At 47.4% G+C, this 17,651-nt stretch overlaps 1 protein-coding gene across 1 annotated transcript; it reads right to left on the reverse strand.

Annotated features, from left to right (window-relative positions):
* Positions 1–1,143: 1,143 nt before the first annotated feature.
* Pnliprp1 (pancreatic lipase related protein 1) lies at positions 1,144–15,980 on the reverse strand. Its single transcript, XM_087907731.1, has 13 exons — positions 15,880–15,980; positions 15,747–15,795; positions 14,302–14,456; positions 13,820–13,945; positions 12,414–12,548; positions 10,825–10,933; positions 9,821–9,940; positions 9,590–9,709; positions 7,832–7,950; positions 6,533–6,662; positions 4,725–4,833; positions 3,946–4,113; positions 1,144–1,264 (listed from the first exon to the last, which is right to left on the reverse strand). The coding sequence occupies exons 2-13, from the start codon at positions 15,793–15,795 to the stop codon at positions 1,183–1,185; spliced, it is 1,422 nt and encodes a 473-aa protein (XP_087763857.1). The 5' UTR covers positions 15,880–15,980; the 3' UTR covers positions 1,144–1,182.
* Positions 15,981–17,651: the final 1,671 nt, after the last annotated feature.

Consider the following 17,651-nt stretch of genomic DNA (forward strand, 5'->3'; position numbering starts at 1 on the left):
TGGGGAGTATTATTTTAAGGTGTGTTATTTTTGTTTATGTTGTACACCATTTGTTTAATGGTGTAAAGATGTGTAGCTTTTGTTTACGCTGCATTTGTTTAACTCTGTGAAGCTGTGATTCTTTGCTGGTCTAAAACACCTGATGGTCTAATAAAGAGCTGAATGGCCAATAGCAAGGCAGGAGCCCAGATAGGTGGCGCTGGCAGGCAGAGTATAAAGAAGAGGAGAAACCTAGGAAGAGGGAAGGAGAGAACAAGGAGAGGAGGATGTCAGGGTCCAGCCACCCAGCCACCCAGCCACCCAGCCACCCAGCCACCCGAGCAGCCACAGGGTAAGAGTGAAAGTAAGATATACAGAAGAAAGAGAAAGGTAAAAGGTTAATTTAAGAAAAGCTGGCAAGAAACAAGCCAAGCTAAGGCTGGGCATTTATAGCTAAGAATAAACCTCCATGTGTGATTTATTTGGGAGCTGGGTGAAGGGCCCCTCAAAAAGCCAAAAGAGTAAAACATCACATGACACCTGACTGAGGGCTCCCCAGTAATTCTAGCAGGAAGTCTGCAATGTGCACCTCCTAGAATCCATCCTGGATTCTTCTTGCAGGCGGCAGTCAGAGAGGACCCGAGTAGTAGCCTTGGAGTCAGAGGACTGGCTGTGTACATGAGCTCACGTGAGTTTCTCAACAAGAGCCGTCATGGGGCTCTCCCGCACCTGGACCCCTTCATCATCTCCAACAGCCAGGAAGTGAGCATCATAAAGGATTTCTATGACTCCACAGGCAGTAGCCGGGTGGGAGGGACCACTGACAAAGTGAAGTCAAGCTTGGCTGTCACTCCTGACGGGGCATGAATTCACGTGTGAGTCTAGACCTTCCCTGCTCTCTGCCTCAGTTTCTCACTGTAAGATGATGCGAAGTTCTTGGCCGCTCGCCCTTTACTTGTGCTGTGAACCTCAGAGGGTGTACACCCTCTCTGAGAAAGAGAAAAGTGAGCATAGAGGAGACCGAGGAAGTATGGTAAGGTGACGCTCTGTTGGACGCCAAGGTGAGGGACCCACATACAGAGACGTGCTCATTAGTGTCTCCAATATTCAGTTGCTGAATGTCCCCATGGGCGGCAGCTGACATCCAAGAGAGACACTGTGTGGGCATGTGCAACAGAGGATTTTATTGGTATTAACAGGAGGTCACATCGTGTCTGGGGCGTCACAAGGCAGGAGGGTGAGCAGAGTATCTTCTCTCACTGTCTCGGCACTGCAGAAGATGTACCTGTAAGGAAACGCAATGTTTGGTACTAGCGTGCTCTATCATCCTTGTGAAAGTTACTGCAAGCAACAGTTTATATGGATGCACAGCTCAGAAGCCTGGGAGAGACAGGCTAGGCCTATGGCTACGACCTTCTGGATTTCCAGTATAAAGCCCACCCAGTCCAGGGCAGGGCTCGCTGTTGCTCTGAAGAGAACCCATCACTGGTTCAGTCATACACAGACTGTGGCCTCCTAAGGCAACACCCTTCCTTCTCCCATTTTAACACTGACTGGCCACAGCAGACTGGCTCAGAGATAGTCACTGGTGCTTTCCTCAGCTCTCTCAAGGCTCAGCTGAAGGCCATAGTATCTATGAGAGACGAATTCTCAGTTGCAGGCAAATACATCCAAAGGTTTACATGTGTAAACTACACTACCCGTGGGTAAGGAGGTCTTCTGATTAGCCCTGCCTTACAGGAGAAGAAACTGAGTCACAGAAGGCTCTGTGTAAGGTAAAGGTCCAAGATACAATTCCAAGTCTACCCTATGCTGTTGGTCATGTTTTATGTTGTAGTATTACCCATCCAAATCTCCCTTGACCTGTCTTCCCGGGCTAGGACCAGAGAATCCGACTTTCTCCTTGGTCCCCCACATCTCTCCCACCTGCCAGTGATAACTGTTACTTGATGAAATCTTCATTTGCAGGAGAGGGCTCCCTCTCATGTTGTTGAGACTCCCATGGTAATTATGCAACATCTTACGACAATAAGAGGGAAAAGGTTTCTAATATGAAACTAACACAGACACAAGTGGCTGTTTCTGTGGTTATCCAAGAACCAAGGGCTGCTCCGAGGCCTTCTTGACACTGAGCTCTGACATCCTGTCCCAACTGCTTTCATTCGCTTTGCTTTAACCACTGTAGCCACTGGTAAGGTGTCCACGCACCCCTGAGGAGCCCATTATCCACGCTTCTGTAAGCAACTCTAATGAATCTACTTGTCTCTGTTGGCCTCCTCCAACTTTCTCTTCTGGGTGTGTCTGTCCTAGACATTTTAGCCTGGAAGCTCCGCATTTAAGTCCCAGCAGCCTGGCCTCCGTTTGCCGGTCCCTCGTCAGTTCACGCTGCTCCTACCTTCCCTGGTCCCCACAGCATTCTGTGGTCTCAGTCCCCGCCATGGATCATGTGATCTGCCATGTGTACCCAAAGTCTTGTTTTTCTCTACAGCTAAAGTGTAACTTCCTTGGTGCAGGCTCTACCTTTGCTTTCCCCCTGTTTTCCAGGATAGGTACCTATGGACTCCTTGTCAATGTCACATTTACAATGGGTCCCGGATGGGATGGGGGTAGGGAGAGCAGGATGGGCTCTATTTTTCTTTTGGTCTCCTTTCATTGGAATAAGTCCAGTCAGCAGATCCTAGGAAGCACTTGAAATCTCACTGAGATGACTACATCAGATTACAGGGGAGAGGGAACCCAGAAGAGGTTGAGTGGCAATATTATATAATTTATAATTATTACTGTTATTTAGTAAAAGCTTTCCTGGCAAATCCCCCTATTAGTAGAATGTCTGAATAATTTACTAATTAATTTTTTTTTTATTCCCCAAACTAGTTTGTGGCAATAGGAGTGGGTTTTGACTTTCCTATATTTAACCACTTGGTGTCAGATCGCTTGAGAGATTCTTAGGCCAGTAAGACAGTTCAGCAGGTAACAGCCCTGGCAGCCTGCTGGTCTGAGTTGAACCCCAGAACTCACACAGCATAAGTGAGTCCAGCAAGTTTTCCTCTGGATTTGTGTGCACCATGACACGTGCTCACACACACCTACCCAAATAAATAAATGAATGAAAACTTTAAGAGAAATTCTCCTCCCAGAGAGGGAGTAGGCAAAATTGCTGGGCTCAGTCTCTGGAGGGCCTATGACAGTGATGGGCTCAGGACCGTCGGGCCTCAGGAGTTCGCTTCAACTCAACCTGTTTGGTTTCTAGAAAGTGAACATCTATCTTCAGAAACCTTCAGGATTCCAGTGACATTTTAATGTGCCTTTAGCCACACGGTGGCGGGATCCAGGCCTTGAAATACTTAACAGACCTAGAGGCAGTGGCTTACAATGGAGGCTCTGAGGCGAGGGGTAAGGCTCTCCACTGGCCAGCCTGGGTCTTTCTCTGCTGTAGTCCCACTGAGAACAGGCTGAGTCCGGTCGGTCACCTGACCAGTCTGATGTCTCTGCCTTCTCACCTTAGGGGAACAGGGGTGACTTCAGAAGTACAAGTTCACCCAAGTTTGTGACCCATGGGCCAACCACAGGCCAACCCTTCTTCCCCACCAGAGGAAGTGATATTTCCAAGGGTCGGAGTTTGCTGGTCCCATTTAACTACCAATTCCCAAGAACACCAGGATCAGACACTTCTCACAAAGCCTCAAAAGGTCTGGGGCTGCTTGGGCTGGAGCTCTCTTCTGCCTCCCTAGGGCATCCTATCGTACCCACTCCAGCTGCCCTCTCTTCCCCTGGAGGCCCTGTGCCTACTCAGGCAGGGAGAGAGGAAGCTGTGGGTGGGGATGGGATTCCTCAAGAACGGTCCCATCTGTGTTCTCTCCACCCTCTTTCAAGTGATTTCTTTTCTATCTGTCCCAGGGGCGGGAACTCCCACACAGACTTCCTCTGCACACATCCCCGGAAGACTCAGCCAGGGAAGACACGTACTCCGTTTGTTCCTCCCCTTTTTGCACAGTGATCTTGGCCGCACCCACTTTGGGGAAGCTTGGGTTTACCACGTGATTATTCCAAAGAAACTTGACTTTCTCAATTGTTCCCACATCAAGCTTGGCATCAAACTCATTGGAATGTATAGCGCCTGGCTTCATAACGCCCCTTGAAATAAAGAAGGAGACATATTCAGGTTTATGGAAGCACATTGGGATGACCACAAAGAGCCATGACCCGCCACTCATATCTGACTTATAATAATGAATCTCCTTCCAAATGCATCCTCAGTCAAAGATGGAGGAATGAAAACCTGGAAATAAGCCGGTAACGTCAATCTATTATTTAGGATTGTTTTTCAAATTCAAATTTCTCTCTCTTTCTTTGTAGAAAATGATAAAATTCTCTCAAATTATTTTAGTTTTCTTCCTAGAATCATCTATATTGTAGGTTATCGTCTTAACATATCATCTGGAACAACAGTAGATTTTTAAAGTATAATATTAAGAAATGAATAGGTGTTTTGTTTCTTTTTGGTTTTTGAGACAGGATTTCTCTATGCAACAGCCTTGGCTGTCTTGGAATTCTCTCTGTAGACCAGGCTGGCCTTGAACTTACAGAGATCCTCCTGCTCCTGCCTCCCAAGTGCTGGAAAGAAATGGTTAGGTTTAAATTAAAAATAATTGGAAGTGTAAAATTATTTTCTGTACATGAAGTAGTTTCAAATCCACTGATGAAGATGTAAATATTTAGCGCTCTGCACACCGGATGGGGATTACCTGAAGATACCATACTGTTGAGTGTTGCCCTTGCTTCCAAACAGAGCCACTTTGGCCTCCCCAGTGACTGTTCTTCCAGACAGTGTCAAGGAGACCCGGTACCTCCAACCTGGGCAAAGCAAGGGAGCGGTCACCTCATGGATACAGAAAACAGTTGAGCCCAGATATTACCCACACCCTTCCACGGCAGCACAGAGTATGAGACATCATGTTTGCTAATCCACACACTAAATGAGCACCCAGTGGTGGCCCCTCTAGACCTACTTACAGTTACATTTATGATAGATAATATTAACTGTGTACCTCCTCAAGTTCACTAGCCATGTTGTGGATTTTAAACTGCCACACAGAGCCGATGGCTGCTGGATCCTACAGGGCTGAGCGAGCCCTTTGCTGGAGAAAGTTCTGCTCCAGAGTGGTGGTGCTGTGTGTTATGTCAAGAAGAGGAGCCAGGGATACAGGCTACCCACGGGAGGATGGCTTAGGAGTGCAGAGCACCTCCAGCCTGAGTCTGTCCCATCTCCGCATCCCTAGGACCCTGGTGCTTGGGTAGCTGTCATATGAACTCAAACCTAGAGTTCATATGACAGGGCTTATGAGCATGACAAATATGCATACACACAGACATAGCGCATACACACCCAGAGGCATGGAACATGCAAACATATAAATATACATATATAGTCCATCCATATATACACATATGTGCATATGTGATTCAGTGTACACACACATAAACACACAAATTCACTCAGTTATCTATATGTATATACACAAGTGCATACACACCCCTGTCTAAGTCGCACGTGCTTTTACGGTCCCAGAGGTGTTGCCCCTTCTCATTCTCTTTTCAGGGTCAAGTTCCCCATCTGTTAATTCCAGCAGCAGCCCACCAAACCCAGTTCTTCCAAGGACTCATAAATTTCAAAACATTGGCTTGATCATCCATCTATCTCTGCACCTAACAACCCATATCTGTGATCCATACATAAGTGTTGATGGGGTAATAAATGATCCCTTTGTTATAGTTAAATATAGGCAAGCCTTCCAAACATTACTGCATTGGTAGGGGTTGATAAATCAGTCTTCTGGCAAAAAACTATAGGCATGTGTATTTACAGTGTTGTGAAGGCCCTGAATCTTCATGAAGCCGTCTATCCATCTATTGCTTTGTCAAACCAGAAACACGCATTAAAGTATGTAAATTATACCTCAATACACCTGACTTTCAGAAACTACACAAGACATATTGTTTTTATATAGCATTATAGACACATAGTTTCTGTTTTTACTGAGTGATACCTCATGGTATCACAAATATAAAAATTGTCACAGATGGACCAAACATGTCTAATCTGGACCTAGCATCTTACTGCATTCAGTGGGGTTATGAAAGAAGTCATCCGAGACAGAGACACAGAGACAGGATGACGGAGAGAGACAGAAAAAGAGAGCAGAGAAGATAAAGAAAAAGGAAGAGAGAGAGAGGCAGAGAGAGAGAGAGAGTCCTAAAAAGAAATGAGACAATGAACTGGAGAGGGGTAAAAATTCCAGCTGTCCCCAAAGCTACAGAAACTGCCTCAACCCCACAAATCACCCTTTGACTTCCAGTCATTCCACAGAATGGAAATAAAATAAAAGAAATTCAGATGCTCTCTTCGCCTCAGAGGAACCATGCATGGGACGCTCAGGGCAAACATGTCTTTCTCTAAGGTAATCAATTCTTTCAGAATTCTTTCAGGTTAGAGGCGAGCTTTTCCTTGTAACGGGCCTGGCACGTTCTTGGCCTGAGTGAGTAGTCAACTTACGTGCAAAATTCTTGGCATCGCCTGTGTTCAAGAAGAACTTCTGTGGCTCCTCACTTGTCCTGTTGGCAAACTGATCAGCATAGTGACCCATCTGTGGGCAGCCCTGGTATGGGCAGGGGAAGCACTTGTCCTAGTGAAGAGAGCAGGGGGCTGAGAAGCTGACTGGAGAGAGCTGTTGCTCCATTCCCTACAGCCCAGCTCTCTCATTTGTGATGGGAGAACTGGAGCCCATTGTCTCTGAGTTCCCTCCATCTCAGCAGAACTCCTAGCCCTGATGTGCAGTGTGTTAGAATGGTCAGGGACCTTTAAACGGCACTGCCTTCTTGGGCCCAGCTTCCAACAGGTGTATTTTCCAGCACTAGGATATGCCAGTGGCGTCAGCTCTCCATGTTGACTGAAGCACTTACCAGTAGTTTTCCTTCTCTTTCTTTTAGACAGAATCTTATGCATCCCAGGCTCTCTGACCTCACTACATAGTGGAGGATGGCTTGAACTTTGATCCTCCTACTATTGCCTCCCGAATGCTGGAACCGTAGGCTTGGGCTATGATTATTTATAAGGTGCTGGGGACTGAACCCAGGGCTTTGTGTGTCAACTGAGCTGCAGCCTAGCCCCAAAGGTGACCAATTTCTATGGTGTAATACGCTAATCCTGGCCAACTTCAGGCTGCCAATGCGATGACTTCACAGTGTGGAGCTGACCAGGAGAGCTCCCCCTGGCTCTCACGAGTCAACGAGGCAGGCAGCAGTCTGTCATGGGGTCAGTCTCTCGCCCGTGGCCATCCTGGCACATAGAATCCCATCATCTGGCTTTCCTCTGTTCAAGACTGGGAGTGGCACTGCCTACAACCTGATGTTTGCTCTACAGGAAGGCACGGTCCTTTCCCTCCTCATCTCCATTGCTTTTCTCAAAACAGATTTCAGGGTCCCTTCTTGTAGGATGTGGCTCAAGCTCTTGTCAGTGTAGATCTGTTCTCTGATCTTCCAGAATCTTCCTCTCCTACATTGCTCATTTTGCTCTCTCTGTCTTTCTCTTTCTCTTTCTCTCTCTCTCTCTCTCTCTCTCTCTCTCTCTCTCTCTCTCTCTCTCTCTGTCTCCTACACACACACACACACACACACACACACACACACACTTTTGCTACTTCCAGCCACAGTTGTTGGGACTCTTCCCCTCCTTCACTCCTCAGGAGTATGCATTCTGAGGGACAAGGCAGACATTCACCAAGAGGAACTGTGGATCCCCACATAATAGGACCTCAGTGTGTGCTGCCCATCACTTGGCAGAATAATAGCTTACAGACTCAAAATCTCTGTAGGAAGTGCAGGGGTATGCAGTGAACCCATCGGGGTTGAGGATGCTCTCCAAGTAGTACTTGTAGCTTCTCAGGTGGTTACAAGCCACGAAGTCCCGGGTTCCTGAGGAGACAGGCAGAGGGTCAGTACAGGCAATTGGAGGCAGGCTGTGACCGCATCTGTGCCTCTCTCTCCCAGGTCCAGAGTGAGACTGCATCTACAGAACTTAAGTTTATAATTCATTCACAAAATGGCAATAAACAAATGAGGCTTTGGGTGTTGAGGGTAATGTTCCGGTTACTTCTTTGGCATTGTCCCCAGACCCTCCCCTTCCCTAGCAGGCAGGTGTCCTAGTATCCCCGTGTGAAAGTATCCACAGGTGACCCGCAGAGCACAGCTATCAAAGGGGAGGGTGGTAAGGAAACACAGTTCAGCTGGTGCTCAACACTGCCCCTCTAGCCCCACATGCAGGCTAACCCAACCAATCCAGGAGTAACACAACCAGATGTACCACATCCTCCCATATGTGACATGATGAGCACCAGGACGTTGTCGTGATGCTCTTAGGCAAATGAAGGTCAAAGTAGATTTCAGGGGCTTCAGCCGAGTGTCGTTCTTGTCCACTCTCATTCCTGCAGTATTCTCTCAGGTCCTTACCCAAGACGCTTGACAGATCGCCCAGCGTATCCAGACCTGGCCTGAACTTTATTGTCCTTTGCTGACGGAGCTGCCAAAGCCCAAACATGTCCTTTTAAGATGCTTGCGTTAAGGACATTCGAGCTGTTTGGGTTGAATTGAGCAGAAATGACACTCCTAAGATTCTGTCGTCCCACTGAGGATTTTAACTCGGATGTTGCCAGTTGCCTAGGATGGCTGAGACTGCTGAATTCCGATTTCATTAAGCGGTATTGGAACTGTTAACGAAAGGATGTCCTCTGTCCCCAGGTATGCTCACCAATGGTAAGTGGACAGTCCCCTTCTAGCCTTCCTCATGTGATTGCTACTCCTCCCTGCTTAATAGAAGTGAGCAATGACTTGTACTGTGAAGATAGCTTTGCCATGCATGCCTCTGGGATACCCTTACCCTAGTTACTGAACTGAAGCTAGCTACCTACGATTGAACCATAATATTGATTCCCGGGGCACGTTTGCAGGAAAATCCTCTGGAGATACCCATTATGTCACGCTTGTCACCTCCCTTCTCTATGTGGTGACTGCTGGCTGGCAGCTGGAGTTAGAGCTTTGGGTCCGAGGGCTGTGATTCCTTGTTGCTGAGGCAACTACATCCATGGACATCCATGGCCATGTTTTGAGGAAATAAAGAATCAGTAGATCTGAGAGTTAGGTAGGTTTTTTTTTTCCCCAGAAATAATAAGCAGAAAAGAAAATTGTATCTTTTAAAAGGAGATACATTTTTATGACTAAGATTTGCTATGGGGCTGGGGAGATGGCTCAGTCAGTGAAATGCTTGCCTTGTAGGTGTGAGGTCTTAGTTTGACCCTCAGAACCCGAGTGGAGAAAATCTAAATGTGGCAGAGCATGTTTTCAGCAGCGCTGGCGAGGTGAGACACCTCTCTAGGCCAATGAGAGACCCTGTGTCATTTTAAAAAGGGGCATAGTGTCTGAGGAATGGCACACGAAGCTCCCCACTGGACTCTACACACATGCACTGCTCCACACACACCAGGCAAAATATCTGTCATAGCAAATACTGAGTACTCAGAGAAGCATCATCCTCCTGGCCTGGCCCCCATGGCCTTACCTGACCAGATGCCATCTAGATCCACAATCTGTGACAGGGCATTCTTCTTGCACCCGGGCATGTCCTGTCCCCCATTGGGGAAGAAGTCCATGTGGCCCATCATTTGATTTGTTCCAAAACCTAAGATATTTGTAACAACAACAAGACAGGATTTGGCTTGCACAGCACTCTCAGGGTTAAAATATCAGCACTCTTATCCACAGCTAGAGACTGGGACAGCAGGGGGCTCACCCAAGAATGGGATCAAGGGAGCTGCATCTGTGTGGATTACATCAACAAAGCTGGCATCAGAGGGGTCGAGCCGGACCTCTTCGGGGGTCCCTTCAAAATTTGCTTCTACAGGATCCAGTCCTAAAAGAGATGGCCAGCAGTGTCAAACAGTCGGTCCATGAAGGACCAAGGTGTATGGCTGTACAGGCTGGGCAACATGCAATTGAATGGGTACCATACTTGTAGTCATATGGTGTCATTGCCTGTCAAGAGAACATGGGGCGTGGCGTCTCGGGGCTCTCATTTAAAGGGGGCTTTGTGGCCGGAGAGGAGGGCACGTGAGGAAGGAACTCAGATTGTGTTTGAGCAAGGATTTCTTTCAATGTCAGATTCTTCCACGCATCTGTCATATTTAATATTTGCATTTTCCTGCCTTTTATCTTTGTGAAGAAAACAGAGTACTGGGCCTGTGTGGGCTGCTTGTTCCAAATCTCTATTAAGCTGCATTTTGGACAAATTGTGTATGACTTTGGGAAAGTCATTAAAGATTTTTGTATCTCAGTTTCTCTATTTTATAAATTGAAGGCAATCACTTCATCAGCTTAAATAGCTGTTGATTAAATAATTTAATATATGATGCGTGGCACAGGGACTGGCCGGAGCTCATATAACCTGTGTGTCCCTGGGCAAGCTGCTTGCTTCCCTGATGGAGCCTCTTTGGTTCTAAGGACTAGATGAGGAACACAAAGTGTTTTTTTGAAGTATTATGGGTAACTAGGCACTTAACCTATGTTTCCTTTGATAATGGCATTAATATACTCATGTAGATATGTTTCATTGCTCCTGCTATAATGCAAAGGCTTTGCTGTGTGGGTTTGCAGGCTGTTTTGATGGTGTCGGTTAAAGGGTGTTTTTAGTAGGTTTCTACAGCTGGGATCCTTTAACCAGCAGAAAAAGTGGGCTCGACACTGAACTACGGGTTTATGGCTATTCTGGGGTTGTGGGAATGCAACCTGGGGCCTTACCAGTAATCCTGCCTAGGCCTGGAGTCCGACTTCCTGCTTCCCCGGCCACATGGGCTCCTAGGCTGTGGCCAATGAGGTGGACTTTGGAAGGCGAGTAGCTGTAGTTTGTCTAGAGAGGAGAGATCACACGTCCAGGATGTGCTGGTTAGCGTGACAACCCTGCTGGGAACTTTCCCTGCTTCCTGGGGCCTCAGCATTGAGTGCTAACTCCTGACAAGGACCTCAGGACTTTCTCAACTCAAAGTGGCCCTTCCTAGAGATTTCTTTAGCTAAAACTCACTGTGGCCTCAAAGAGTGTCCCGCTCTGTCACCCCTGGGCCTGGTTTACACCACTCTGTAGCCCGTTTCCTATCTTCCTGCCCAGCTATCATCCTGTCATCTAAAGATCCTGTCTTCAGCAATCCGGATGCCTCTTTCTTGGGAGACTTCTCAAATGCCACCCCACCCCCACATACAAGGTGGATTAACCATGCTCATGTGCCTGGATAAAGCCTGCACACCTGCTCCCCATCTCTAGAACCCTCTCACACAGAGGCTCTCAACCTTCCTAATGCTGTGATGCTTTCATACAGTTTCTCGTGTTGTCGTGACCCCATCCATAAAATTATTCTCATTTCTACTCCATAACTATAATTTTGCTACTGATATGAATCATAATGTAAATAGCTGTGTTTTCTGATGGTCTTATGTGACCCCCGTGAAAGGACCATTTGACCTCTGACCTCCAAAGGGGTCATGACTCACAGGTGGAGAGCCACTGCACTAAGAGATCACACTCTGTGGTCACTGCAAGTCTTCCCTCTATGTAGCTCCTTGAAGGCCTAGGATTGATCTCCTTTATCTCCTGCATGCTATTGACCACGTGCTCTAGAAACACAGGATCATCACGGCGTTCACACGCAATGCTCTGTGATATCCCCCAGCGAGCCTCTACACGGCTTTCTGTGCAGCCCCATGGGTTCTGAATTCTGCAGGGGTGCAGAAGCAGTGGTTCTTTCTAGACCTCTTATGGAGAAGACATGAAATAGCGGGACCTTGACCTGGTACAGAAACTGGCCATACAGAATTCCTGAATTAACGTACAGAACGAGAGACTTAAAGTATTAATGAAGATCAAAGAGCAGCACAGGAGGAAGCAACTGAAATGACCATGGCAGGAAAAATTTCAGAGGGACCCATGGTTATATGGGCCTGTGCTTATCCACTGCACGCTCCGCCTCCTAACTTTGTTTGGCTTTCCTTGGCGGTGCCTGGCTTTGCTTTGCACAGATTCAACTTGTGTGGTGGACAGCTCCTGGAGCCAGACGGTCTGAGCCCCAAGGACAACTCGTCTACTCGCCTGCTCTATGTTTTGGCAAGCTAGTTACCCTCTCTGTGACTCAGTTTCCTTAACTGTAAATCCAAGGGGACAGTAAAATCCCATCACTATGTGTTAGCTGCAAATCCAAGAGGACAGTAAAACCCCATCACTAAGTGCTCTCTGGTAAGTTTTTCTCTCACTCATGTGTCACTAAGGTGTGGTCCAGTTCATGTCTCTACTTTATAACCCCTAACTTCACCTTTGTCCGCCACCCCTGCAGCCCACTCACCGCAAGGACGTCAAGCATGTGAGCCACCTGGGCACCCACTACTCGCACGTTGCTGGCAGCCTGCGTGTAGGTGGTCTGAGAGCCTCCCTTCCAGTCCACACAGATGCAGTTCAGTTCCTCCACTTGGAACAGGTTCTAGGGTTAGGGAGACACAGTGTTGCCACAGGGCATGGGAAATCCATCTAGACAGGGATCAGAAGTGTTCCTTGTGTCTTAGGGTGCTGGGATGGACTGGACTCTATCCAGGGGTTCCTGCAACCCACAAGGACAAATACTAGCAGCAGAGAAAATCCATACCCTAAAGATGAAGGAAAAGCCAGTCCCTCTGATTTCTTCAGCTAAATCTGACAAGGTGGATCAGTTATACCATTAGAGGAATTGGGTGTGATGGGAAAAGACCTCAGCGTAGTGTCTGGTGACTATGAACTATGTGAGCTTGTGGTCCTGTTTGTGAGGGGTCCTTTAGGTGACATGCCAGACTACTGGGCATTTCTTGAGCTATAAAAAGGGAGGGAGGTGTCATTTTCCATAGTCAAGATGGCACAACATTTCCTGGAGGGAACACACATGGAAGGTATATAAAAACAAACAGAAGAGCGTCACTGGGAGAGATTGAGGAGTTAGGAAGGGAGAGACTTCCCGGGTGCTCAGCCGAGCTGTGCATGTGGCCAGCTTGGCACCCACAGCTGAGGTCCTCTTCTACCCTTTTCATGACAGTGCCAACACACATGGCATCTCCAGTTTCAGAGAGCTGTGTCCCTTGAAACCTCCCTTGTCAAAGCAACCCTGAGAAATCCCTCCAGATCAGAAAGCTTGGTGCTGAAAACTGGATTAACAGGATGCTCATTAAGAGCCAGGCAGTGGTGATGCACACCTTTGATCCCAGCACTTGGGAGACAGAGGCAGATGGATCTCTGTGAGTTCAAGGCCAGCCTGGTCTTCAGAACGATTTCCAGGACAGGCTCCAAAGCTACAGAGAAACCCTGTCTTGGGACACCCCCACCCCACTAGGCACCCCCCGCAAAGTCATCCTTGTTGATCTTAGTCTATTGTGCCCTAAATCGTCACAGCCACAAGCCTCTGACTTTTAGGAATGTGGAAAGATTTGGACAAACAAAGCTCCACAAGCCCTCATTTGCAGAAATACAAACACTGCTGTTAAAACTGAGAGCAGGCGGTCCTGAACCAGATCTGAACAGGAAGCTTGACAGTGGGAGGGGTGAGTTCCCAGAGCAGATCCCTGCTTTTGGCTGCAGATGTGGGTTAGGAGCTGGAAGGGGAATTGCAGCTTGGTGAAGAGAAGCCTTTGAGTCACTGAGAAGATCTCTTGTTGTCAAGCGCATGTGTTGTGGCTGTGTACCGCGAGCCAGCTCGTTGGGATGTGGCGGCCTGGATCAGTTGCCTACCTTGCACATGTCTAGCACCCAGTTTTTTTCTCCTTTGTCTATGAAGCCGTGGATAATGAACCGAGTCTTCCTGGCCACTTGGAAGTTGGAGGCCTCAATGGTTGACGGGTCAGAGGGCTGGAGAAGCTGTGGCAACAGAAAGGGTTTCGGTGTTTTGCTCAGCTGTTACTTAACCCTGTTTCTCTTCTCCATCCTTGCCTGGCCCAGTGTGTTGGCCTCTCAAGGCTGAACACCAAGTCAGCCCTTCAGGACGTCTATCCTGACTTCTCCACTCCCGATTCCCTGCCTCCTCTGGGTCTGGGGTAAGACTTACAGGGTTACCATCCCTATGGGCTTGTTGGACAGTGAACCCTAGGCCCACACCAGAGCTACAGAGATAGCAGGAGGATCCAGCTTCTGTGAACCATCCGCTCACCCAGAAAGTGGGCCATGCCTGGGGAGCAGGTCCAAAGATTAGGAGATGCCTCCCAGAGAAGTCTCACCTGGAAAGCATTTGGGTTCTCATTGGTGTAGAGCAGGAAGCGGGTGTTGATCTTCTCAGGGCTCCAAGGGAGAAGTCTTAGGGGCCTGATGGGTGTCCCTGCCCAGGGCTGAGTGTCAGAAAAGCATCCAAGGTTGTCATAGCAAACCTCTTTTCCTGAGGAGAGAGAATGGGTAGACTCACGGGGAAGCTGTTGTGGCTGGGCTCCTCTTACGCGGAGTTCCCTGAGCCCCGAAGCTGGTGGTTTGACGGAGAGAGACATCATCCCTTTTAGGACTGAGTCTTCCAAGGTCTCTAACTCTCTGTACATTGACTACGGGGTCTCTGGATTTGTCCCCATCCACTGCAGGAGGAAGCGTCTCTGATGATGGCTGTGCAAGGCACGTAGCCCCTTGCAAATGAAAATCTGGTTTCCTCCAAAGGAGTCTCACTGGGGAAACAAACCCTCTTTAGGGCAGGCCCCATGCCCTGCAGTAGACGGCCGACACAAAATGAACTCAGCAGCATCTTTGGAAGTTTTTGTTTTAATAATGAATTTGTTTTAATCACATGAGTCCTTTGCATAGATATTGTGGTATCCAGTTTTGGATTTTTATGGGTTTTCCGTGTGTGTAAACATGTATGTCTCTGCATCTATATATAGGTTCTACACTTACTTGGCTCTTTTTCTTATTTGGTATTTTTGTCATATTATTTGTTTATTTTTTGATTTTTTATTATTATTCCTTAGATGCCTGTTTTCTTTCTTTCTTTTTTCTTTCTTTCTTTCTTTCTTTCTTTCTTTCTTTCTTTCCTTCTTTTCTCTTTCCTTCCTTCCTTCCTTTTTTTTTTTGTTTTGAGACAGGGGTTTTCTTTGTAGCTTTGAAACCTGTCCTAGAACTTGCTCTGTAGACCAGGCTGGCCTTGAACTCACAGATGACCAACTGCCTCTTCCTCCTGAGTGCTGAGGTTAAAGGTGTGGGCCACCACCTCCAGGCTGCCTGTTTGTTTTCTAACAAGAGACATAAAAGATGTGGATCCATATGGGAGGGAAGATGGAGGTGAATGGGGAGGAGTAGAGGGAGGAAGAACTGTAATCAGAATATATTGTGTGAAAAGAAATCTATTTTCAGTAAAAGAAAAAAATCTGAAGCATTCAAAGATCCCCTCCCAAGTTCTTTTAACATACTTGTGGAGCACCCACTGGGAAGTTCACATTAATTAAGCAAAAGTTCATTTGTCACTTCTAGATGGTCTAGAATTTTCCCTCAAAATTTCAGGCCATCAGTTCCTCCAGGCATAGGGAGCTATCCCCCTCCATTACCCAGCTCATTCTCCAAGGCTGTGAGTTTCACCACCGTTCCTGGGCCTCCTGCAAACTTGTCTAGGCTAAAGCTTTCTCTGGCCATGTTGAGAGCATGGGATCGATCACACCATCACTTCACAAAGGACCGTGGTGTCGCTTACCTTGGACTGCTCCCAGGAGGAAAAGTGGGATTGTCCAGAGCATCAGCATCTACAACAAGGTCAACGATGTCAAACATACTCAGCCTAGATGCACAAGCATTATCTCTTGGGGATTCAGGGCTGTCGGCCTTACCTCTGCTTTTTAGCTGATGGAGAAGGAGTAGATGCAAAGGTAGCTTGTGTGGTCCAAGGAGGCAAGTGCTGGCTCCCCTGGGACCCACCGGGACCTTTTTATACCCCAGTCTTATCATTTGAACTCTAGTTCAAGCAAATAGGGAGTGATGAGAACAGAAGCTACGTGAACTTTATGCTTTAATCTGTACCGTAAGTCTGCCCTTCAATCTATTGTGTGTATTTACACACAGGGTTGGGATGGCGGGCAGATATTCCCACAAGCCTGGGAAGACAAAAGCGTGCTTGATCGAAAGATGTGGAAGAGTCTGTAGCTTTTCACTACGCGTCTGTGAGACTCCTTAGGAGCCAAGCAGGCTCTGCTGTTCTGTTTTCAGTTTCATTACCCAGCAGTGTGCAAGAGCAGACAGCTGCCCTGAGATGAAAAGAATGTGAGTTCAAGGACTGCCTGGGCTGAGGATCAATTTTCAAGTCCAGTCTGCGTGACTTAGTGAGGGTCTGTCTCAAAATAAAATAAAATTAAAAAAATAAAGGTCCAGTTGTAGCTCAAAGATAGAATGTTTTCTTATCAAGCGCAAGACCTTGGTTTCTATTTCTAGCATGACCACTCCCCGACCCCACTGCACCCCAGTAAAGATAGCAGTAGACCTTACCAGCAAGGGGTAGTCTCTTGTGTACAATAGACAGGATGCCTTTGACAATTAAAAGTAAAGGGAAACTTCTATTAAGAAAATTCCCTCCCTAAAGTCCCCCTCCCCTTGAAAGCTAGAAACACCCAGCCTGGAAGACTCAATGCCCCACAACACCCCACCACAGTCTCCAGTCCTGTTAACGTGCTGTGCATTGAGCCAATCTGAAACCCAGAGCTTAAAGCAGCTGTAATCTCATTGTAGCTCATTGAACTTGCACAGTGGGGGTTCAGGAGCCCCCAAATTCCACACCAGTAGTCCATAGCATGTCAGTGTTGTTCTCCCAGATCCTGGAAAGGTTGCACAGCTGCAAGACAGACCCGACCTTGACTCACCTTCAGGTCTGAGTGCCCATAAGCAGCTGGCCATTTCCCACGAGTCAGATAAGCCTCAAAGCAAGCGTGTGGAGGTCCCAGATTTGCTTCTAAGTTAAATACGTTTTCATGTCAAATTCACCAAAATAGCCTAAGAGTTGGGGTAAAGACCAAAGAGCCCTCCTGTTAAGAAAACAGAAAGGGCACCCATTCCCCAGAGTAATAAAGAGTAGCAGCCAGTTTAGGGATGTACCCCACTTGGTAAAGCAATTGCCTACCGCATATGAAACCCTGGTAACTACCCTTAGCCCTGCACACACAGATAGTGTATGCCCAACCCCAGCACTGGAGAGGTGGAGGCTCAGAAACTCAAAGTCCTCCTTGACTACCTAGCAAACTGAGACCAGCCTGGGCTGCATGAGACCTGGTCAAAAAGCAAAATAGAAACAGCAGCCTCTTGTCATTGTGGTTCAAGCCCAGCTAACGTGCCAAATGATCTCATTTAAGCCTGACGTAGTCACACCAAATAGGACTTATTGTTAGCTTCCCTTTGCAGGCACAAAGAAATAAACCACCCAACTGTGAGGAAAGATGTAAGCCCATTCATCGTGTTGTTTTCCTCCTGTAATTTTGGGGTCAAATATAAGAAAGGTTTGTCTAGACAGATGTCGTGAAGTACTTCCCGTAAAAGTCCTGAAGCACTTCCCATATAGTTCCTACCAAAATTTCCATGGTTTTAAACTCTTAAATTGGAGTCAGTATCATTCTGT

Source organism: Myodes glareolus, chromosome 7 (genome assembly GCF_982192425.1).
Source record: "Myodes glareolus chromosome 7, mMyoGla1.1, whole genome shotgun sequence".
In the NCBI taxonomy this organism is placed as follows: Eukaryota; Metazoa; Chordata; class Mammalia; order Rodentia; family Cricetidae; genus Myodes; species Myodes glareolus.

Bases quoted from the DNA above. Each gene is read 5' to 3' on its own strand.
- Pnliprp1 (XM_087907731.1), bottom strand. From the start codon at position 15,795: ATGCTGATGCTCTGGACAATCCCACTTTTCCTCCTGGGAGCAGTCCAA. The intron at 13,946-14,301 runs GTGAGACTTCTC...CTGTTGCCACAG, and splicing joins AGAACCCAAATGCTTTCCAG to CTTCTCCAGCCCTCTGACCC. The intron at 12,549-13,819 runs GTAGGCAACTGA...CCCTAACCCTAG, and splicing joins GGGTGCTAGACATGTGCAAG to AACCTGTTCCAAGTGGAGGA.